We start from the raw sequence: 22,550 nt of genomic DNA, 5'->3' as shown, positions 1-22,550 counted from the left end.
GTGGCGGAAACGAAGAATGGCAACAAAAAAGTAGCTGTTCAGGAAATTCAAATGAAAACGAACAAATTAGAAAGTGATATGAAAACGACAGTTTGTGGAAATGAGTTCTCACAGGCTTCCGAAGATTGCTTTTCGCTCAGGTTTTTCTCTATGAGCTGTGTCATGAGTTTTTTGACATCGACAGTGTTCAAAATGTTTTGGTGGACATGCATCAACGCAAGACGAGTAGGCTAAGTCTTTTTTGTGTCATTGAGCTTCTCAACCACGTTTTCAGGCGCCATGAAGCAGAAAAAGAACGTTTTGATGATGCAGCTGAAACCGGGAGGCAATGGCAGAGCTCCACAACTTTTCACGTTTCTTTGAAAAGATCTAGTCTTCCAGGGTTTAGTTGCGATAGTATCTCAGCAACCTTTTTAACGGAGTTTGCGGTTTTTCCACTTACAACATCGCTGAGCAATGTAAGTTCCGTTTTTAGGTGATCTTTTCTGATGGCATCAGGTAAGTTGATCTCAGTATCAGATCCTTCCTTACCGTTTTCACAGCTCAGAAGGGTCTTCTCTCTGTTGGCTGCTGTAAGCAGATCCACTTGGTCGAATCTTTGATCAAGCTCAGCTTGAACAAAATCAAGGGTTTCGATGTATTGCCGTTTCCACGCTCCTTCTCCCGCAGACGACAAAGCATCTGATTCCTCTGTGTTTCGAAATCTTGCTAGAGTTTTGCTCACTTGGGGATTCTTTGGCGTCTTTAGGTTATTGGCAGACGCAAAGACATTCGCTGCTTCCACAAGCATGGAAACAGATTAATCTTTTCTGAGATTTTTGATCCGTTTGTGGTAAATGGTGATGATCCAAAGATGAAGAAGCAGAGATCTTTTTGTTTTGGAGCTGTCTTGCGACGGCTTCTGCAAACTGAAAAACTTCACCGCTGCAGGTAATCGCAAAATAAAGCCACAGCATGCGTAGCCTACTTATTTTACCAAGCTGAATATCTTTGCACGAGCGTCTCCTTTCATTGCACTATCTTCTGTCACGTGGGTCAGACATTGCAACAGCCAAACAGGGTAGGGTAGCACTTAACAACATGAGCGAAGGCAGAAGCACGAACGCACCAACGAGTAGGAAACAAACCCAGCAAATTGCAGGCAACTTCATCGGAACCAAAAAGCGACATGAATAAAGATTTACGTTTAGACGATCGATTCACGAATTACAACTGCAACACCGTGAACGAAGTTTAAGGCATCTGCAATAAGCCTCACCTCCTTTACAACGTCTTGTAAAATCAAATCAAGAGCATGATTACTGCAGTGAATGTATAACGATCCAGGACATAATGCTTTAAGTTCAGCCCGCACTCCGTTATAACAACCAGTCTTGCTGTTTTATGCTGCAAAGTGGATATTGCAGAATGATGTCCAATAAACGATGGACCGCCGTGTTACTGTTAGTAAGGAGGGTGGCTGGTAGTGTGGTACCGCTACTGCGAGGTATTATAGCTCCCTGTGATTGACGACTCTTATTGTGAATGATGAGTGCGACCACGAGTAACAGGAACTCGATTCATCGTAGCAATTATTGCTGGAATAATTTTCTGAAAATATGTTATGTACGGTACCTTAAATTTTCAGATTTTTCTAGGGGGGGCTGAAGCAATTTTAGAAAATTTCAGGGCGGGGCTGAATTATCTCTAGGGGGGCTGAAGCCCCTTGAGCACCCCTACTTCCCGCGCCCTTGTCACAGAAATAAGATTATCTTCTTCACGCCATCTTTTAACGAGTCCACGAAGACCTTGATTCTTCCCGAACATGAAAGGACATTTATCTGTTGAAACTGAACACAGCTTTGACTTGAGCGAAATTCACAAAGTAGCCTACATATCTCTTTTGTTGCGACGCAAATGATGGAACGCAAAGTGAGAAATTGCTTGCAAATCTTAAATTTTGCCGTAACTTCCCTGATAAACACAGCTAGCCTAATTGTTCTGTATCCGTAGCGCGGAAAAACGTTATTATAAGGCATTTTCTTTACTAGCACGTAAGTTACAATGTGGCAACCATGTATTCCCACCATTTTGGGCTGTTCTTTTAGGGCAAATAATATTTTTGGCTGCATCGATGAGAGCCGCAAGAAGAATAGTTGAGGCCGCGGTTGAGAATCACTGATTTAGACGATGAGTAGACCGGAATTTTTGTTTGATTTGTCATCATTATCATCTTCAATTCAGTCAATTTCGACTCTCTGTGATTCTTTTAGCTATCTTCCTCACAGCCTCCTCCAGCTTTTCCATTCATGCCCATTCCGCTGTCACTCGTCACTGTACCGAGCCATCTCGTTTTGGAACGACCTTTTTCTCTTCCTCTACTGACCAAACCAAGCAAGGTAGGCTATCTTTTTCCAGTGATAGGTATGGCTATGTGGCCAAAATATAAAACTTTCTGCTTGGCGAATTTAATTTAAATACTTTTGTTGTTCAAGAAACACGCTGTATAGCTATCCTTCAACACTATAGTTCAAAAACGTCAATATCTTTTGTGTCTGTTTTGTTCATTGTCCATGATTTGCATCCGGAAGTTGTAATTGAAAATATAATAAGCTACTTTTGATCAGCTTCTGTTTTGTTTCAAGTTAAATATCTTGCCCGTCCAAATGCTATTTATTTCAACCAATGCATTTCTTCTCAGGAATATTATTCTCTTTATTTGCTTGGGATTATGCCTCAATAAAGCTTTTCCAGTCTGAGGATAAAGATAAAATCAATCAATCAATTATATTGATATTGTTTTAATTTTTGCTGTCGGTAATTATTGCCGATCACTTGATTGCACTGTGTGACCGTAAACAACACCATTTTCTTTCGTCAATGTTGACTAAGGCATTGCACAAAAGCGTTTCCTTTCCACCACAGCCTGTGTGAAACGGTCCACTCGTGGACTTAACACAATTTGACTTTAGGGTAGTTGCTTACAACACAATCGGTAAAACTTTCGCTTTCGCTGTAAGCCTGTATTGTAACACTAAGATCAGTTTTGAATGTATGGGCTGCAAGCTTGCACGTAATATGCAACTTTTTGATGACACGTAATACGTCATAATGGTCTACTAAACATAGAAAATGAAAATTGTTGATTTAACTTTCATACGAAAAATATATGATGAACATCTTTTAAAAAGATGGTTTGTTCAATTCAGTGGAGTTGCAGTAACATATAGAAATGTCATGTGGTGTCATCGAAAGGTCATTCAAAGCAGAAACCAAAGAAGGTTTTGGTTAGATTTTGGCTTTTAGCTTTAGAGAAGAGAACACAATGAATGAAGATGACACCAGTCAAAATTTTGCTCCACTGCCTTTACTGTTATATGCTAAACCATCAGCACGATTGGAACTATTCGCCAAAAAGATACGTTTCTGTTGCCAGATCTGCAATTTCAATGAACCTGGAGCGGACTTGAAAAAGAAAGAACTGAAGGCAATCTACCTTAATGAATGTGTTGATTTTGTCAAGGAAAGAAAAGGAATTTTAATAGAGCCAATTTATGCAATGACGTTTGCATTGTTTGCCCATAACGTGTTTCGAACGCTTCCTCCACACAAAAAGATGTACGATCCAGATGAAGATGAAGCTGTACAAGATCCAAGTTGGGTGCATTTGCAACTGGTCTATGCTTATTTTATAACGGTTTTAGAATCGCCAGATTTTCAACCAAGCAAGGCAAAGCGGTTTTTAGACCACCACTTTGTTGCACGATTGATCGACATGTTTGCTAGTGATGATGAAAGTGAAAGAGAGAGTCTAAAGACTACTTTACACAGAATCTATGCAAAGTTTTTAGGTTTGAGATCATATATCAGAAAAGAGATCAATAACAAATGTTTAGATTTAATCTACGAAGATTTGTATTTCCCAGGCATCACAGAGATTTTGGAAGTAATAGGAAGCGTTATTAACGGATTTGCGTGCCCAATTAAGCAAGAACACATTCAGTTTTTGTACCAGATACTTCTCCCTTTGCACTCTCTTCCAAAGCTTCAACATTTTCATGCTCAACTCGTATACTGCGTCGTACAATATATTCAAAAGGAGCCTACACTTGCTGAAGATTTTGTAAAAAAAATTTTGAAACGATGGCCAAAGACAACAAGTTCAAAGGAAGTATTGTTTTTGGACGAGTTGGAAGAGTTAATAGATATCATTCAACCATCAGAATTTTTGAAAGTTCAACAATTGGTGTTCATCCAAGTAGCTAGATGCATAGGCAGTGAACAATCCCAGGTAGGCTAATATTTTGTTTATTATAATTTCCTGGTCTTAAAGATCGCCTATTTACATTTATTTAACTAAGTAGCCTCACTTCTATTTAGTTCTTTAAAGCTAAAACATTTTTTTCGTTTGAATGCAAAACAACTTGGTTCAGTAATTTTGCTTTGTTTAAAAAACAAAAGTCAAATCGTTTCGCTATGAATTTTGTTTTGTTTCAACCGAATATTCGTTCTTCTGATATCTTTTCATCTTAAATTTTTTTAAAGAACTTTAGGCCCAATTTGGTAATAATTAGGCTACAATTTTGTAATTATTACTAAATTGGGCATAACATTCATTAAAAGAAATTAAGGTGAAAAGGAATCAGAAGAACGAATTTTCTGTTGAAACAAAACAAGTTTGAAACTCATCTTTTAAACAAAGTTTTCGGTAATTATTACTGAGAAGTTGTTTCTTTGACACAGGTATTTTATCAATTTGTTAGGTCGCCGAAAGAGCTCTCTTATTCTGGGAGAACGAATACATCGTGAGCTTGCTGGAAGCCAGCGCTTCACAATTGTTTCCTATTCTTCTTCCAAGCCTAATCGACGCGTCAAATCTTCATTGGAACAAAGGTGTTCTCACGATGGCTGCCAATGTCCTAAAGAATTTTATGTCAAGTAATCAGAAAGTGTTCGACCACGTGGTGAAAATTGTCAAGACCAAAAAACTTGAAAAAGAGACAAAAAAAGTTGAGCTGGCAAAGAAGTGGCGAGAGATGGAAATCAATGCCAAAAGCAACAGTCAGTATCGTTTGTACGCTAATAAAAACCCTGGAACATCGGGCTCTTAATTTATATGTCAATACGTTTATGGGTCACCCAGATCTTACAAATCTGGGTAAAAGTACCACACTTAAAAAAAAAACTTGGAAACACGTTGATACAGCAAAAAATACGGTAGCCACTTTAACAAGTCGAAATTCTGCCACTGAAATTGACTAGAATGAAACCGCCAACCAATCACAAGCTACGGTTCAAGTGACTTAAAAAATGGCGAAAAGAAGATGATAGAAAGTAAATTAAGTGATGGATTTTTTGTCAGCTGGTTGGCTTAGGGGTTAGGGCTAGAAAGTAATCATTTCATTGATGCGGCTTCGATTTCCACTACTGCTATTGTTCTTTTTCTTCTGTAATTACCAAATAAAGTTCAAAACAAGCAGCCTAACTCTCTGGATGAGTGCTAGAAGGATCACAATTGGACGGTAGCCTCTTACAACATGTTCTGATTGGTTGGCGGTTGCATTGTAGTCATTCGCAGTGGCAGAATTTTGACTTGTTAAAGTGGCTACCAAAAAATACATTCTATAAACTATTGGGCAATTAATAAGCTACTTAAGCTACACTTTTCTAGTCAGTCAACGATCTTTGTCTAAAAGGGTAGGTATCGTGTGGCAAATTGACTTCAAGTTATAGCCTAGCCAGTAGCTAGGCTGTTCGCTGTGGCAAATCGTGTGAGTTCCATCATGAAAAACACGTTATAAAAATAATTTTTCTTCGGAAAAATAGTAGCCTACTAGTTCAGGCCCTTAGAGGCAAAAATGAGCATCTTTAGGCTAAACGTGTTACACGTTGTTTTTTTGCTTTTTTTTGTAGTTGATGAATCTAACTTCAATTTTAGTGGGTGCCGCAACTTTTTGGGTCACGTGATCACCCCCAAATCGGGGATTCCCCCAAGTCAATTTTGAGCTCTTTTCACGGCATTTTTATGCAATTAGATACGTTATTTTTTTACATTTGGACTGACTGCCACTACAAAATACACGAGATAAAAATCACACAAAATTATGTTATTAATGACGTCATTGTGACGTCATGTATTAATTTTTTGCTTGTTTTTTTCTTATTGTAGTCGCTTGTTTGTTGTTGGTGTTACTTGTTTGGTTACAATAAGTTACCAATGGTTTTTCAACTGATTTGATTAGTATTGAGTGTCAGTACTAACATATTCAAAATCTTAAGAAATCCAACTTCCGGAAAGTGGTTATTTTCAAGTTAGCTTCCAAGATGGCCGCCAAACCATTGAACAAAACAGTAAATTGACCATAACTCGGTCATCATATGACCAAAACATGTAGTTTTGGTGTCTATATCTAGGTTTTTCTACCCTGTGAAGTCAATGAGACTGTTCTCAGAATTGTTGAATTATCTGATAGCCTATAAATTCAATATGGCCATCCAAGATGGCCGCCAAACCATTAAAATAACAGTAACTTGACCATAACTCGGTCATCCTATGACCAAAACATGTAGTTTTGGTGTCTATATCTAGGTTTTTATACCCTGTAAAGTCAATGAAACCGTTCTCAGATTTATTAATTCATCTGATAGCCTATAAATTCAATATGGCAATCCAAGATGGCCGCTAAACCATTAAAATAACATAGTAAATTGACCATAACTAGGTCATCATAAGACCAAAACATGTAGTTTTGGTGTCTATATCTAGGTTTTTATACCTTGTGAAGTCAATGAGACCATTCTCAGAATTGTTGAATTATCTGATAGCCTATAAATTCAATATGGCAAACCAAGATGGCCGCCAAACCATTAAAATAACAGTAAATTGACCATAACTAGGTTATCATATGACCAAAACGTGTAGTTTTGGTGTCTATATCTAGGTTTTTATACCTTGTGAAGTCAATGAGACCATTCTCAGAATTGTTAAATTATCTGATAGCCTATAAATTCAATATGGCAATCCAAGATGGCTGCCAAAACAATTAAAAATGTACAATAAGAATGTATTGTTTATTAATAAACCCGGTAAATTTCTATATATATTTGGGTTAACTGAGCAGGCATAAAGAGCTCATACGATGTGGTCATGTAGACTCTTGACATAATCAGCGTAAAGAAAGCAAATGGATCAAGTATTACTAATGCTCATCGCTGTCGCTCTCGATGTCATCGTCTGTAATTATGTGATTGCTGTATGGACACATGAACCACTTTGGCATGGTCCACATCCAGCATGGTATGGTAGCACATATCTCCGGCAACTACAGTGAGGTGAACACGATTCGCAATTGCAGTGATCATTTTCAGTAGGTTGTTCGGGGCAGCTTTTATGTCCGTCATGATTGGAACCATCTGATTATTGTCTACTTTCCATCCCCAGTCTAGAGCATCCATACCATCGTCAGTAGCCTACCCATCCTGACCATAATCTGGTAGTAAACTCTGAGGCAGTGGAATTTGGTAAAGGATGATGTAGGTGGCAAACGTTCAGGGTGAACAAAGGATTTGGCTGTTTTAATTTTCTTGACCAATGTATTGTATCGCTGTGAGTAGTAAGTAAATGTTAGTTTCAACAAGTAAATGTAGTGACGCTAAGTAGTGACACCACAAGCACATTTGATTTTATACCACATTTATTTTTATACCACATTTATATAGTTATGAATATGAATGGTCTTGTAAATGTATTAACCCAAAGTGGTGACGCACATTTGATTTTATGTGAGAAAGGTGAATCGCAAAGTGCAAAGTCCGAAAGTGCTAAGTCCGAATTATGCGCAACAAGCACATTTGATTTTATGTCATAAAGAAGTAGTAAGTCAGAAAAAGGAATTATGAAATAATGAATTGAAAAATGAATCTTTCCTAGCAAAAACATAAGATGCAATCAACAGACATACGTCATCCAAGCATCAAAAAGTGGTAACGCTAAGTGGTGACGCTATAAATGGTCTTGTAAATGTATTAACCCAAAGTGGTGACGCACATTTGATTTTATGTGAGAAAGGTGAATCGCAAAGTGCAAAGTCCGAAAGTGCTAAGTCCGAATTATGCGCAACAAGCACATTTGATTTTATGTCATAAAGAAGTAGTAAGTCAGAAAAAGGAATTATGAAATAATGAATTGAAAAATGAATCTTTCCTAGCAAAAACATAAGATGCAATCAACAGACATACGTCATCCAAGCATCAAAAAGTGGTAACGCTAAGTGGTGACGCTATATCAAATGTAGTGACGATAAATGGTGACGGTTAACTCCGCACTAATTTTCTAAATTATAAAACAAAAATGTCTTATCACGAGCCTGAAAGAATGCATAGGCTACATAAGATTCACTTACATACCCTACACCGAATTGCATTGCTAAACCTGATTGTAACCATTTTTTTTTTGCAAACCTTCATTACATCATTTTTTTTAAACGCTTTACCAGGGAAACAACCTACAATATGTTTGCGGTTATTTAACGTCACATGATACCTTTGTGTCATCGCTTTTGTTTCATGATGCTGCGCATTGAATGTATTAATTGCGAAATCGTTTTAATTTCGTAGGCTTTCATAATTACCTTGCTTTAATTTCTTTCATTACAATTACACTATATACATTACATAAAGAGCTTGTAAATGATGTGATTTTAACTATTTTTTATCTTCGCTTCGAAGTACTGCCATAATTATTATTACAATTCAATACCTAAACAGTACACCTAAAGCATATACTTGAAGATCATAAAGGTTTATTAACGTTATTTGTGTAATGTTTCTTGCTCAACCAACATAAAAATATCAATCTCACAAAATAACTAATGTAGTGTTGTTGATTTAAATTGTAGATCTGTTGGTTCTAGGCATATAGAACATCACGATTTGAAATACCAACGCAAAATATATCAAAATCATGAACACAGTTATATTGCCAACATTAACAGACGGAGCAGAAACATAGTCATTCACAAAACAACAAACAAGAAATCTGGCCGCGGCGCAAAGGAACATGGAAAGAATAATATTAAACATAAATAGAAAAGACAAGATTAGAAATGAAGTCATCAGAAACAAAACTTGTATTAAAGATGTTATAGAAACAACAACAAACCTAAAGTGGCAACCACAGAATGGACACGAAGATATGCAAGAAGAACTAGAGCGAGACCAAAAAGAAGATGGCGAGATGCCATAGAAGAAAAGATTGGTATCACCTGGATGAGAACAGCAAAAGACAGAATGGTGTGGAAACATATGTGGAGGCCATCTGCCAGCAGTGGCATGACCGGTTGATGTTGATGATATATCAACGCATGTTTGTTCTTCTTCCCGTACAACACGTAGTGCGGGCCGATCGCGTTGAAGTTAGCAAACTGTCTGTATGGACCTAAAAATTATAGATCGGTTAATATGTAGGATTTAATTAAGATGATTTCATAAAAGTTTTGTTAACTTTTTATCGGTTTGGTTGTAGCCATGTTTTTTCGTAAAGCTGTTTGCTTGCAGGAATAGAGTTTTCACTGTTGATTCTGATGGATAGGTCTATTGGTTCGATTCCAGAGCTTTCCAAATGCTGGGTTTTGTTCACGCTGAATGTGTTATTTTGGTAAATCAATGAAGTTTCACTATTTTTTGGCTTGTATGGGTTAGTTAATTTCGTTATACTTTAATTCTTTTATTCAATGGTTTGCTTTTAGTTTAATGTAAAGTAATTAGTCAAAGGGGTGCTTAGTCGCTTATTAGTTAGTTATATGTATTATAATCTATGACTGGTTCAAAAGCTTAATAAATAATGCATTTTGGCATCTCCATTTCGGTTAATCTTCGTTTCGCTTTATGTTGGTTTCGTTAAACCTTTATTTCTTTAGGTCTACGTTTCGCTAAAACAGTGGTTTCAACTAAACCTTTATATAGTAACGTTTGAAAAATATAACTAACCTGGAAATTAAAGTTGTTGGTATGATGTCACTTAAAGCTTATAAGAATAATAGCTTTTTCAAAACAACGTTACTCTAAATTTGTTATTGTTTTTTTTGTGCAAATAAATTTTTATTTTAGATGATGCTAATTCCAGCTAAACAATCAACATTCCTTTTATGCAATAAGAACACCCAAATGAACAGCTATAGAACAAATTGTTGCAACATATACTTCTGCAATCTGACAACTAGAAAAAAAAATCAAAAGCTCTAACAGAATGCGAGCACAAATTTTGCAACATGCAAAGACACCTGATGATAAAAACACACAAACAAATCTTCGAACACAAATTTTAACGTTACAAATTATGCAAAAGAAACTTGTGATATTTTGTTGTATTTTCTTAAGCTTGTAAAAATAAAATTGCAATTTGTTGAAAATATTTTTTAAGTTTGTAAAAGAAAATTTAAGTTTGTGGCTTAAAATAATTTTTCAGGTGTATGTTTTCAGAGATAAACTTTCAGATTACAATTTGTTGAAACTATTTTTGTTATTTTCAGTTTGTAAGTTATGGAACTTAAAAGTTTGCAGCTAGTCAGTTAATTTTTGTTTTGATTTGTCAATCATACAACTTAAAAGTTTATAGTTTGTTAAAAAAAAATATTTTTAGTTGTTGGTTTTTACAAAGAAAGCTTTGTGATTTATTAAAATTATTTATTTTCATTTTTGCAAGTAACAGAACTAACTTTTTCAATTTCTTAAAATAATTTTAGAGTAAAAACTTTCAGTTTACAGTTTGTTGAAATAATTCTTTTATTTCTTTCAAGGATATTACATCTGCTTATTTATTTATTTGTTTAATTTTTATATGTTACACAATTCAGTTTGTAACGTTTTAGCATAGAAAACCAAGATGAGGTATTTCCAGCAACTTAAAGCACGCTTATGATTTTATATATTTATGAATATGAATGGACTTGTAAATGTATTAATCCTAAGTGGTGAAGCACATTTGATTTTATGTGAGAAGGGTAAATCGCAAAGTACAAAGTCCGAATTAAGTGAAGCGACATAATTGTGTAACCGGGTTCGCTTCATAATTCTCAGGATAGGATATTGATGAAAAGACACCTTATTATGAAATAATTAAAAAATGCTCATAACATATATGAAGTATAAAAAGGGTGGAATGAATGTTTTTTTTTTATGTGATAGTTTGGAAAACATGGAGAAACAAATCTCACCAATCTATGCGCCACAACCGTATGAATATAAACCATTGTATGAGGCTGAACAAGGCTTAGCTAACGAATCAAAACTTAAACGTGCTTCAGAAAAAGTTGTTGACATCGCCAGTACTTTCAATGTGAAGCATGAAATTGAATTTAATCCTCACTTAAGACGAGCTTCATTATCTGTTTGCGTCGGAAGAAAAGCGTTTCATCCTGAACAACTTTGCAAAGTCGCGAAAAAGCTAATTGTGAAACAACCGTTTTTTGCTTTTCCCTCCACGAAAAATATCTTACCAATTTTATACTGGAGCAAAGAAGAAGATTTAAATTATTGTTCTCATAGTCAGCATATCCAGCGTGTGAAAGAGGAGCTCCTACCTCAACAAATTGATTTGAATTTTACCAATGGGAAAGTTTACGCGCCAGCTGCCTATCTCTCGTATATTATCGATGGGAAAGTGAATGTGAAGGTTTATCATGAAGCGTGTCCCTTGCCAACTCCAGAAGATCAACACCAATTACAAGAAATCCTCAAATATTTAAAAGTCCTAAAGGATCAAACACCAGCGCTTTTCGACCTCAAAAACGTATTAAATTAGATTCGATTCTGTGATTGTTTTGAACCATTTGTCAATAAAATATGATTGAAACTGTGCTGTCTTGTTTCTTTTGTCAGTCAGCACGTAAGTTTTATTAAACAACAAGATTTCCAATAAAAAACACAGCAAAAATAAGTCGTAAAGCACATAGACACATACACAAATTATATTGATAATGGCAAAGTAGTGACAGCATCAGAACAGACGATACGTTTCACATAAAAATATGCCAATCCTTTTTTAGTTTGATGATATGTGTAAATTTTGTTTCTACATTCTGACAATTAGAAAAAAAAAAATCAAAAAACCTAACGCAAACTACATCACTAATTGTTGCCTAAACTTAAGACAAGCATGAAAAAATACAAATTCTAGCAGAATGCGAGCACAAATTTTGCAACACGTAATGACACCTGATGATAAAAACACACAAACAAATCTCCAAACACAGATTTTAACGTTAGAAATTATGCAAAAGAAACTTGCGATATTTTGTTGTAGTTTCTTAAGCTTGTAAAAATAAAATTGTAATTTCCTGAAAATATTTTTAGTTCGTAAAAGAAAATTTAAGTTTGTAACTTGAAATAATTTTTCATGTGCATGTTTTCAGAGCTAAACTTTCAGATTAAAATTTGTTGAAACTATTTTTTTTTATTTTCAGTTTGTAAGTTATGGAACTTATCAGTTTGTTAAATATTTTAGTTGTTGGTTTTTGCAATGAAAACTTTGTGATTTGTTAAAATTGTTGTTCAGTATGTAAACGAAAATTTAAGTTGTGATTTAAAATAATTTTTCGTGTGTATGCTATTAGAATATTTTTTTTTAATTTACAATTTGTCAAAACTACTTTATTATTTTGTACTGTAAAACAAAACTTAACTATTCTTTTTATTTAAAATAATTTTTCGTGTGTATTTTCTTTGAGCAAAACTTTCATCATGTTTCCTTATTTCACATTTATTAACTTTACAAAATTAAATGTGAATAATTATATATAATGTAAACTTGATATTTGATTTAACTTATAAATTAATTAAGATAATAATAACTCAAATTGATAGTTTTCTTGTACATAGTTTTGTTTGAAGCAAAAAATATTATGATAATGTTTAGTTTACAATAACTTATTACTACTTATTGCGAATTAATGTGAGTTACTCTTAGATTGATATTTTGTTTTCTTATTTCTAAAAAATAATACATCGGCTTATCTATTTTTTATATGATACACAATTCAGTTTGTAAAGTTTTTAGAGTAAAAAAAAAATCAAGTTAAAGTATTCCAGCAACCATATCGGGGTGCTTAAACGCATAAGATGTGGCTACTCAAAGCGCACTTATAATTTGCAAACTCTTCAAACACTTTCGATGTGTCACATTAAACTTTTAAATGGCAACACCATGTACTTAAGGTTTCACCTCCATTCTGTTCTGAAGTTTTTATTATTGAGCTGTTGGTTCTCTGATCGATCCCATGCTTCCATTTGTAAGAAGTATTAGTTGTCTTGTTAATACTGGGGTCACATTTTTTTTTTGACATTTTCAACCCACCTGTTAGTTTTGTTAAAAACAAGCATGGTTTACTTTGTAAATGCTAAAACTTTTATGCTGGTAGTTTTATCAAGCATATTAGGATATATTACAATTCATCTGGAAAGATAATGATTAGCTAAAACTTTCTGTTTTAAAGTAACAACAAAATATTCTATCTGACTCTTCCTTGTTTCTTCTCCATCTAAATTTGTTGTCTTATTATAAATCTCATGTACAAAATCGTGCCCAATGGACATCTATCAATGTCATCATACTTCTTCCACTAGATTTGTTCTATTGGCATGTATTATCGTACTTGTGATTGATGTTACACTAACGACAATTTATCAATCACCAAGCCAAGATAGTCAACAAAACAACATGTTTACAAAAACTATAATATTTATAGTATATATTCTTAAAGTTCATATAAATAGATATAATATATAATACTATATTCTATTTAAATATTTATAATATATTTTATATATATGTGTTAATAACATAAATAGGTATAATTTTGTAGGATAACCTAGTTATAATATGTTTTTTTAAACATGTTGTTTTGTTGACTATCTTGGCTTGGTGATTGATAAATTGTCGTTAGTGTAACATCAATCACAAGTACGATAATACATGCCAATAGAACAAATCTAGTGGAAGAAGTATGATGACATTGATAGATGTCCATTGGGCACGATTTTGTACATGAGATTTATAATAAGACAACAAATTTAGATGGAGAAGAAACAAGGAAGAGTCAGATAGAATATTTTGTTGTTACTTTAAAACAGAAAGTTTTAGCTAATCATTATCTTTCCAGATGAATTGTAATATATCCTAATATGCTTGATAAAACTACCAGCATAAAAGTTTTAGCATTTACAAAGTAAACCATGCTTGTTTTTAACAAAACTAACAGGTGGGTTGAAAATGTCAAAAAAAAAATGTGACCCCAGTATTAACAAGACAACTAATACTTCTTACAAATGGAAGCATGGGATCGATCAGAGAACCAACAGCTCAATAATAAAAACTTCAGAACAGAATGGAGGTGAAACCTTAAGTACATGGTGTTGCCATTTAAAAGTTTAATGTGACACATCGAAAGTGTTTGAAGAGTTTGCAAATTATAAGTGCGCTTTGAGTAGCCACATCTTATGCGTTTAAGCACCCCGATATGGTTGCTGGAATACTTTAACTTGATTTTTTTTTTACTCTAAAAACTTTACAAACTGAATTGTGTATCATATAAAAAATAGATAAGCCGATGTATTATTTTTTAGAAATAAGAAAACAAAATATCAATCTAAGAGTAACTCACATTAATTCGCAATAAGTAGTAATAAGTTATTGTAAACTAAACATTATCATAATATTTTTTGCTTCAAACAAAACTATGTACAAGAAAACTATCAATTTGAGTTATTATTATCTTAATTAATTTATAAGTTAAATCAAATATCAAGTTTACATTATATATAATTATTCACATTTAATTTTGTAAAGTTAATAAATGTGAAATAAGGAAACATGATGAAAGTTTTGCTCAAAGAAAATACACACGAAAAATTATTTTAAATAAAAAGAATAGTTAAGTTTTGTTTTACAGTACAAAATAATAAAGTAGTTTTGACAAATTGTAAATTAAAAAAAAATATTCTAATAGCATACACACGAAAAATTATTTTAAATCACAACTTAAATTTTCGTTTACATACTGAACAACAATTTTAACAAATCACAAAGTTTTCATTGCAAAAACCAACAACTAAAATATTTAACAAACTGATAAGTTCCATAACTTACAAACTGAAAATAAAAAAAAATAGTTTCAACAAATTTTAATCTGAAAGTTTAGCTCTGAAAACATGCACATGAAAAATTATTTCAAGTTACAAACTTAAATTTTCTTTTACGAACTAAAAATATTTTCAGGAAATTACAATTTTATTTTTACAAGCTTAAGAAACTACAACAAAATATCGCAAGTTTCTTTTGCATAATTTCTAACGTTAAAATCTGTGTTTGGAGATTTGTTTGTGTGTTTTTATCATCAGGTGTCATTACGTGTTGCAAAATTTGTGCTCGCATTCTGCTAGAATTTGTATTTTTTCATGCTTGTCTTAAGTTTAGGCAACAATTAGTGATGTAGTTTGCGTTAGGTTTTTTGATTTTTTTTTTTCTAATTGTCAGAATGTAGAAACAAAATTTACACATATCATCAAACTAAAAAAGGATTGGCATATTTTTATGTGAAACGTATCGTCTGTTCTGATGCTGTCACTACTTTGCCATTATCAATATAATTTGTGTATGTGTCTATGTGCTTTACGACTTATTTTTGCTGTGTTTTTTATTGGAAATCTTGTTGTTTAATAAAACTTACGTGCTGACTGACAAAAGAAACAAGACAGCACAGTTTCAATCATATTTTATTGACAAATGGTTCAAAACAATCACAGAATCGAATCTAATTTAATACGTTTTTGAGGTCGAAAAGCGCTGGTGTTTGATCCTTTAGGACTTTTAAATATTTGAGGATTTCTTGTAATTGGTGTTGATCTTCTGGAGTTGGCAAGGGACACGCTTCATGATAAACCTTCACATTCACTTTCCCATCGATAATATACGAGAGATAGGCAGCTGGCGCGTAAACTTTCCCATTGGTAAAATTCAAATCAATTTGTTGAGGTAGGAGCTCCTCTTTCACACGCTGGATATGCTGACTATGAGAACAATAATTTAAATCTTCTTCTTTGCTCCAGTATAAAATTGGTAAGATATTTTTCGTGGAGGGAAAAGCAAAAAACGGTTGTTTCACAATTAGCTTTTTCGCGACTTTGCAAAGTTGTTCAGGATGAAACGCTTTTCTTCCGACGCAAACAGATAATGAAGCTCGTCTTAAGTGAGGATTAAATTCAATTTCATGCTTCACATTGAAAGTACTGGCGATGTCAACAACTTTTTCTGAAGCACGTTTAAGTTTTGATTCGTTAGCTAAGCCTTGTTCAGCCTCATACAATGGTTTATATTCATACGGTTGTGGCGCATAGATTGGTGAGATTTGTTTCTCCATGTTTTCCAAACTATCACATAAAAAAAAAACATTCATTCCACCCTTTTTATACTTCATATATGTTATGAGCATTTTTTAATTATTTCATAATAAGGTGTCTTTTCATCAATATCCTATCCTGAGAATTATGAAGCGAACCCGGTTACACAATTATGTCGCTTCACTTAATTCGGACTTTGTACTTTGCGATTTACCCTTCTCACATAAAATCAAATGTGCTTCACCACTTAGGATTAATACATTTACAAGTCCATTCATATTCATAAATATATAAAATCATAAGCGTGCTTTAAGTTGCTGGAAATACCTCATCTTGGTTTTCTATGCTAAAACGTTACAAACTGAATTGTGTAACATATAAAAATTAAACAAATAAATAAGCAGATGTAATATCCTTGAAAGAAATAAAAGAATTATTTCAACAAACTGTAAACTGAAAGTTTTTACTCTAAAATTATTTTAAGAAATTGAAAAAGTTAGTTCTGTTACTTGCAAAAATGAAAATAAATAATTTTAATAAATCACAAAGCTTTCTTTGTAAAAACCAACAACTAAAAATATTTTTTTTTAACAAACTATAAACTTTTAAGTTGTATGATTGACAAATCAAAACAAAAATTAACTGACTAGCTGCAAACTTTTAAGTTCCATAACTTACAAACTGAAAATAACAAAAATAGTTTCAACAAATTGTAATCTGAAAGTTTATCTCTGAAAACATACACCTGAAAAATTATTTTAAGCCACAAACTTAAATTTTCTTTTACAAACTTAAAAAATATTTTCAACAAATTGCAATTTTATTTTTACAAGCTTAAGAAAATACAACAAAATATCACAAGTTTCTTTTGCATAATTTGTAACGTTAAAATTTGTGTTCGAAGATTTGTTTGTGTGTTTTTATCATCAGGTGTCTTTGCATGTTGCAAAATTTGTGCTCGCATTCTGTTAGAGCTTTTGATTTTTTTTTCTAGTTGTCAGATTGCAGAAGTATATGTTGCAACAATTTGTTCTATAGCTGTTCATTTGGGTGTTCTTATTGCATAAAAGGAATGTTGATTGTTTAGCTGGAATTAGCATCATCTAAAATAAAAATTTATTTGCACAAAAAAAACAATAACAAATTTAGAGTAACGTTGTTTTGAAAAAGCTATTATTCTTATAAGCTTTAAGTGACATCATACCAACAACTTTAATTTCCAGGTTAGTTATATTTTTCAAACGTTACTATATAAAGGTTTAGTTGAAACCACTGTTTTAGCGAAACGTAGACCTAAAGAAATAAAGGTTTAACGAAACCAACATAAAGCGAAACGAAGATTAACCGAAATGGAGATGCCAAAATGCATTATTTATTAAGCTTTTGAACCAGTCATAGATTATAATACATATAACTAACTAATAAGCGACTAAGCACCCCTTTGACTAATTACTTTACATTAAACTAAAAGCAAACCATTGAATAAAAGAATTAAAGTATAACGAAATTAACTAACCCATACAAGCCAAAAAATAGTGAAACTTCATTGATTTACCAAAATAACACATTCAGCGTGAACAAAACCCAGCATTTGGAAAGCTCTGGAATCGAACCAATAGACCTATCCATCAGAATCAACAGTGAAAACTCTATTCCTGCAAGCAAACAGCTTTACGAAAAAACATGGCTACAACCAAACCGATAAAAAGTTAACAAAACTTTTATGAAATCATCTTAATTAAATCCTACATATTAACCGATCTATAATTTTTAGGTCCATACAGACAGTTTGCTAACTTCAACGCGATCGGCCCGCACTACGTGTTGTACGGGAAGAAGAACAAACATGCGTTGATATATCATCAACATCAACCGGTCATGCCACTGCTGGCAGATGGCCTCCACATATGTTTCCACACCATTCTGTCTTTTGCTGTTCTCATCCAGGTGATACCAATCTTTTCTTCTATGGCATCTCGCCATCTTCTTTTTGGTCTCGCTCTAGTTCTTCTTGCATATCTTCGTGTCCATTCTGTGGTTGCCACTTTAGGTTTGTTGTTGTTTCTATAACATCTTTAATACAAGTTTTGTTTCTGATGACTTCATTTCTAATCTTGTCTTTTCTATTTATGTTTAATATTATTCTTTCCATGTTCCTTTGCGCCGCGGCCAGATTTCTTGTTTGTTGTTTTGTGAATGACTATGTTTCTGCTCCGTCTGTTAATGTTGGCAATATAACTGTGTTCATGATTTTGATATATTTTGCGTTGGTATTTCAAATCGTGATGTTCTATATGCCTAGAACCAACAGATCTACAATTTAAATCAACAACACTACATTAGTTATTTTGTGAGATTGATATTTTTATGTTGGTTGAGCAAGAAACATTACACAAATAACGTTAATAAACCTTTATGATCTTCAAGTATATGCTTTAGGTGTACTGTTTAGGTATTGAATTGTAATAATAATTATGGCAGTACTTCGAAGCGAAGATAAAAAATAGTTAAAATCACATCATTTACAAGCTCTTTATGTAATGTATATAGTGTAATTGTAATGAAAGAAATTAAAGCAAGGTAATTATGAAAGCCTACGAAATTAAAACGATTTCGCAATTAATACATTCAATGCGCAGCATCATGAAACAAAAGCGATGACACAAAGGTATCATGTGACGTTAAATAACCGCAAACATATTGTAGGTTGTTTCCCTGGTAAAGCGTTTAAAAAAAATGATGTAATGAAGGTTTGCAAAAAAAAAATGGTTACAATCAGGTTTAGCAATGCAATTCGGTGTAGGGTATGTAAGTGAATCTTATGTAGCCTATGCATTCTTTCAGGCTCGTGATAAGACATTTTTGTTTTATAATTTAGAAAATTAGTGCGGAGTTAACCGTCACCATTTATCGTCACTACATTTGATATAGCGTCACCACTTAGCGTTACCACTTTTTGATGCTTGGATGACGTATGTCTGTTGATTGCATCTTATGTTTTTGCTAGGAAAGATTCATTTTTCAATTCATTATTTCATAATTCCTTTTTCTGACTTACTACTTCTTTATGACATAAAATCAAATGTGCTTGTTGCGCATAATTCGGACTTAGCACTTTCGGACTTTGCACTTTGCGATTCACCTTTCTCACATAAAATCAAATGTGCGTCACCACTTTGGGTTAATACATTTACAAGACCATTTATAGCGTCACCACTTAGCGTTACCACTTTTTGATGCTTGGATGACGTATGTCTGTTGATTGCATCTTATGTTTTTGCTAGGAAAGATTCATTTTTCAATTCATTATTTCATAATTCCTTTTTCTGACTTACTACTTCTTTATGACATAAAATCAAATGTGCTTGTTGCGCATAATTCGGACTTAGCACTTTCGGACTTTGCACTTTGCGATTCACCTTTCTCACATAAAATCAAATGTGCGTCACCACTTTGGGTTAATACATTTACAAGACCATTCATATTCATAACTATATAAATGTGGTATAAAAATAAATGTGGTATAAAATCAAATGTGCTTGTGGTGTCACTACTTAGCGTCACTACATTTACTTGTTGAAACTAACATTTACTTACTACTGCTGTGTTTCTAGGTTACTACTGCCATCGTTGCCAAACATAACGGTCATAGCTTTGTTTCCAAGATCCTTAATGATGTGGTCTGTCTGATTTGGGAGAATAAAGCAATTTGCACATTCTTTGATTATTGGTTGACTTTTCACTAGTTTCTTGAAAGCGTCTTCTTCCGATACCAAATATCCTTGACGTTGAATCACAACCGGTGAATGAAGAGGAGCTGTAAGCATAATTATGTCTGGTCCGATGATTGCTTTAAGTTTGTTGATGTCGTGTATCTTGGTTGCGTTTAAAGCCTTTTCGGAGCGGAAGTAGAGGTCTTTAATGTCTGGGTCAGTGTCAGCATAGCGTAGTATCAATATTAAGAGGTCCGTGTCTTCACCAATTAAAGTCGTACTATGTCGATGAGGGCTGTCCATCTGCCGTCTTGACGATGTCAACATCTGCATCACCTGGAGCGTTCCTCACATTGCAGCTTCTATTCCTCAGTTGAGCAGAAATTAATCCTTCCTTGTTGGAAGCTCGAGGCAAGAACTGCTCCTTCTTTCCAATGAACTGGGTGTCTACAGTAAAGTGAACAACCGGGTGGACGTTCATGCCGCGTCTTTGATGGGTATTGTCTTTGATAGACGGACCACCATATCCATCAAAGACCACCGTTGCTAAGCGATAATGACGAATGGTAAAATCTGCACACGACTGTGCAATAGACCCATAACTGTCTCCAGTTTCCATGGCACTCGATGCAACAAGAACCCTCCATCAAGGACGTAGTGATCGGTTTTCGAGGCAGATTCTTTCACTACTTCATAATCGGCTGACATCACACTGCTGGCATGTTCTGTGATGGCAGTAGCTATTTGAGGCATATCTTCTGCAAGAAACAGGGTCTGGATGTTACGTGGCTGTCACAAGTAATACTCGTCTTCCTCTCAACTGGTCTGAGTTTTTGGGAAATGACAGCAACAAAACTGCGTTATATCAACTGGTTCAACAAGCTGTGATAACTTTAGTCGATCCAGACTTGTTTACGATTGTTGTAACATCGTTAGATACAGCTCTTAACAATCAAACATTGGACATGCCTGAGGTTTCCGCATGTGATCACGAAGAGGCAGACACCCGTATGTTTCTCCATGTGAAACATGGAAAATCCGATGCCATAGTCAAAACAGTAGATACTGATGTGGTAATTATTGCGATTTCGTGTTTTGACAAGTTAGAAATCTGTAAACTATGGGTTGAATTTGGAGTTGGAGAAAAAACTCGCTTCATTCCAATCCATGATATTGTTTCATCTTTACCTCAATCTCCGATGATTTGCGCTTCTTTACCTTTGTTTTATGCTATCACAATCTGTGATACTGTTTCGTCTTTGGAAAAAAAGGCTTGGGATTGTTGGATGCTTAATCTTACCGCAATGTGTGGCTTATTTAACTCTCTAAATGTCTCAAGCTCACCTAGTTCTATAAATGACATACAAAAGTATGTCATAGCTCTTTATGGCTATGGTCCTACTATCACGGATGTAGACGAATGCCGTTATATGATGTTTAGTTTGTTTACCAATGGTTGCACTATTGAAAAGCTGCCACCAACGTCAGCTGCTCTGATGCAACATACACGCAGAGCGATACATCAACCTAAAATACGGAAATCAAGCCTCGTAAATGTTCAGCAACTACCTTCTCCTTTAGCTTGGGGTAAACATAATGATGCAAATCAGCTTGTTCCGTTTTGTCAGTCTACTTGTGGCTCTCGATGTTCCTGTAAGAAAAAATCCATAAAATGCGCAAGTCTTTGTTCATGCGAGTACGAAACATGCAATTCGACCACAAAATATCCAATCCTCTTTGATGTTTCATCTTCAATCCACATTGACGTTTCATCTCCAGTCCACACTGATCATTCAAGAAATGCTTTTGACTTTCTAAACTCTATCTTGTAACTTGAAAAAACTTGTCGTACACGAATTTTTTTAACATCAAATTACGTATGGTAGGAATTTAACATCGAAAACCGCTAGTTTTTTCATCTTGAATTAACAGTGTTAAGACTCTGACATTGCATCATCTGGGGTCGTGTATTAATTTGATTTGTAGATCATAATTAGGCCTACATATTATTTTAAATTTTAAAGTGGCACGACCAAAAGGGAAATTCACCCCTGGTAGCTGCTCTTCTGGTTATTCCCTTGATGACGTCGTTATTGCGTCATACTGTACTGGAATTATTGTTATACTTGCAATTGTAAAATTTTAAGCATTTGCAAAACTTATAATGAGAGTATTTGATCGCTTTTTCGGAATAAACTTACCTTTGGTTCCTGAATTTGAAGTTGCCTAGTTTTAATAATGTAATGATGACGTCATAAATGATGCAATCATGACGAAACTACTTTTAGGAATTGTGAAATGGTTTTAGTAACCGGTACTCCAACTAAAACCAACAGCAAACGACCAAAACAGGTTAAAAAAGCAAAAAAATATATGTGATGACGTCAAATAGACGTCATCAATCAAATTATTTTGTGTTTATTTTGTCTCACTTATTTCTATGTGCTTTTTAAGTTAAAATGTGCA

The 22,550-nt window shown here is 33.9% G+C and overlaps 1 protein-coding gene across 1 annotated transcript; it reads left to right on the top strand.

The window, feature by feature from the left end:
- Positions 1-3,152: 3,152 nt before the first annotated feature.
- LOC145771128 (serine/threonine-protein phosphatase 2A 56 kDa regulatory subunit gamma isoform-like) lies at positions 3,153-5,090 on the top strand. The gene is made up of 2 exons (XM_082582866.1): positions 3,153-4,270; positions 4,743-5,090. Exons 1-2 carry the CDS (start codon positions 3,305-3,307, stop codon positions 5,088-5,090), a joined length of 1,314 nt encoding a protein of 437 aa, XP_082438992.1. The 5' UTR covers positions 3,153-3,304.
- Positions 5,091-22,550: the final 17,460 nt, after the last annotated feature.

This window comes from Aplidium turbinatum, chromosome 5 (assembly GCF_918807975.1).
Source record: "Aplidium turbinatum chromosome 5, kaAplTurb1.1, whole genome shotgun sequence".
NCBI lineage: Eukaryota > Metazoa > Chordata > Ascidiacea > Aplousobranchia > Polyclinidae > Aplidium > Aplidium turbinatum.
This window is presented reverse-complemented; position numbering and strand designations above follow the sequence as displayed.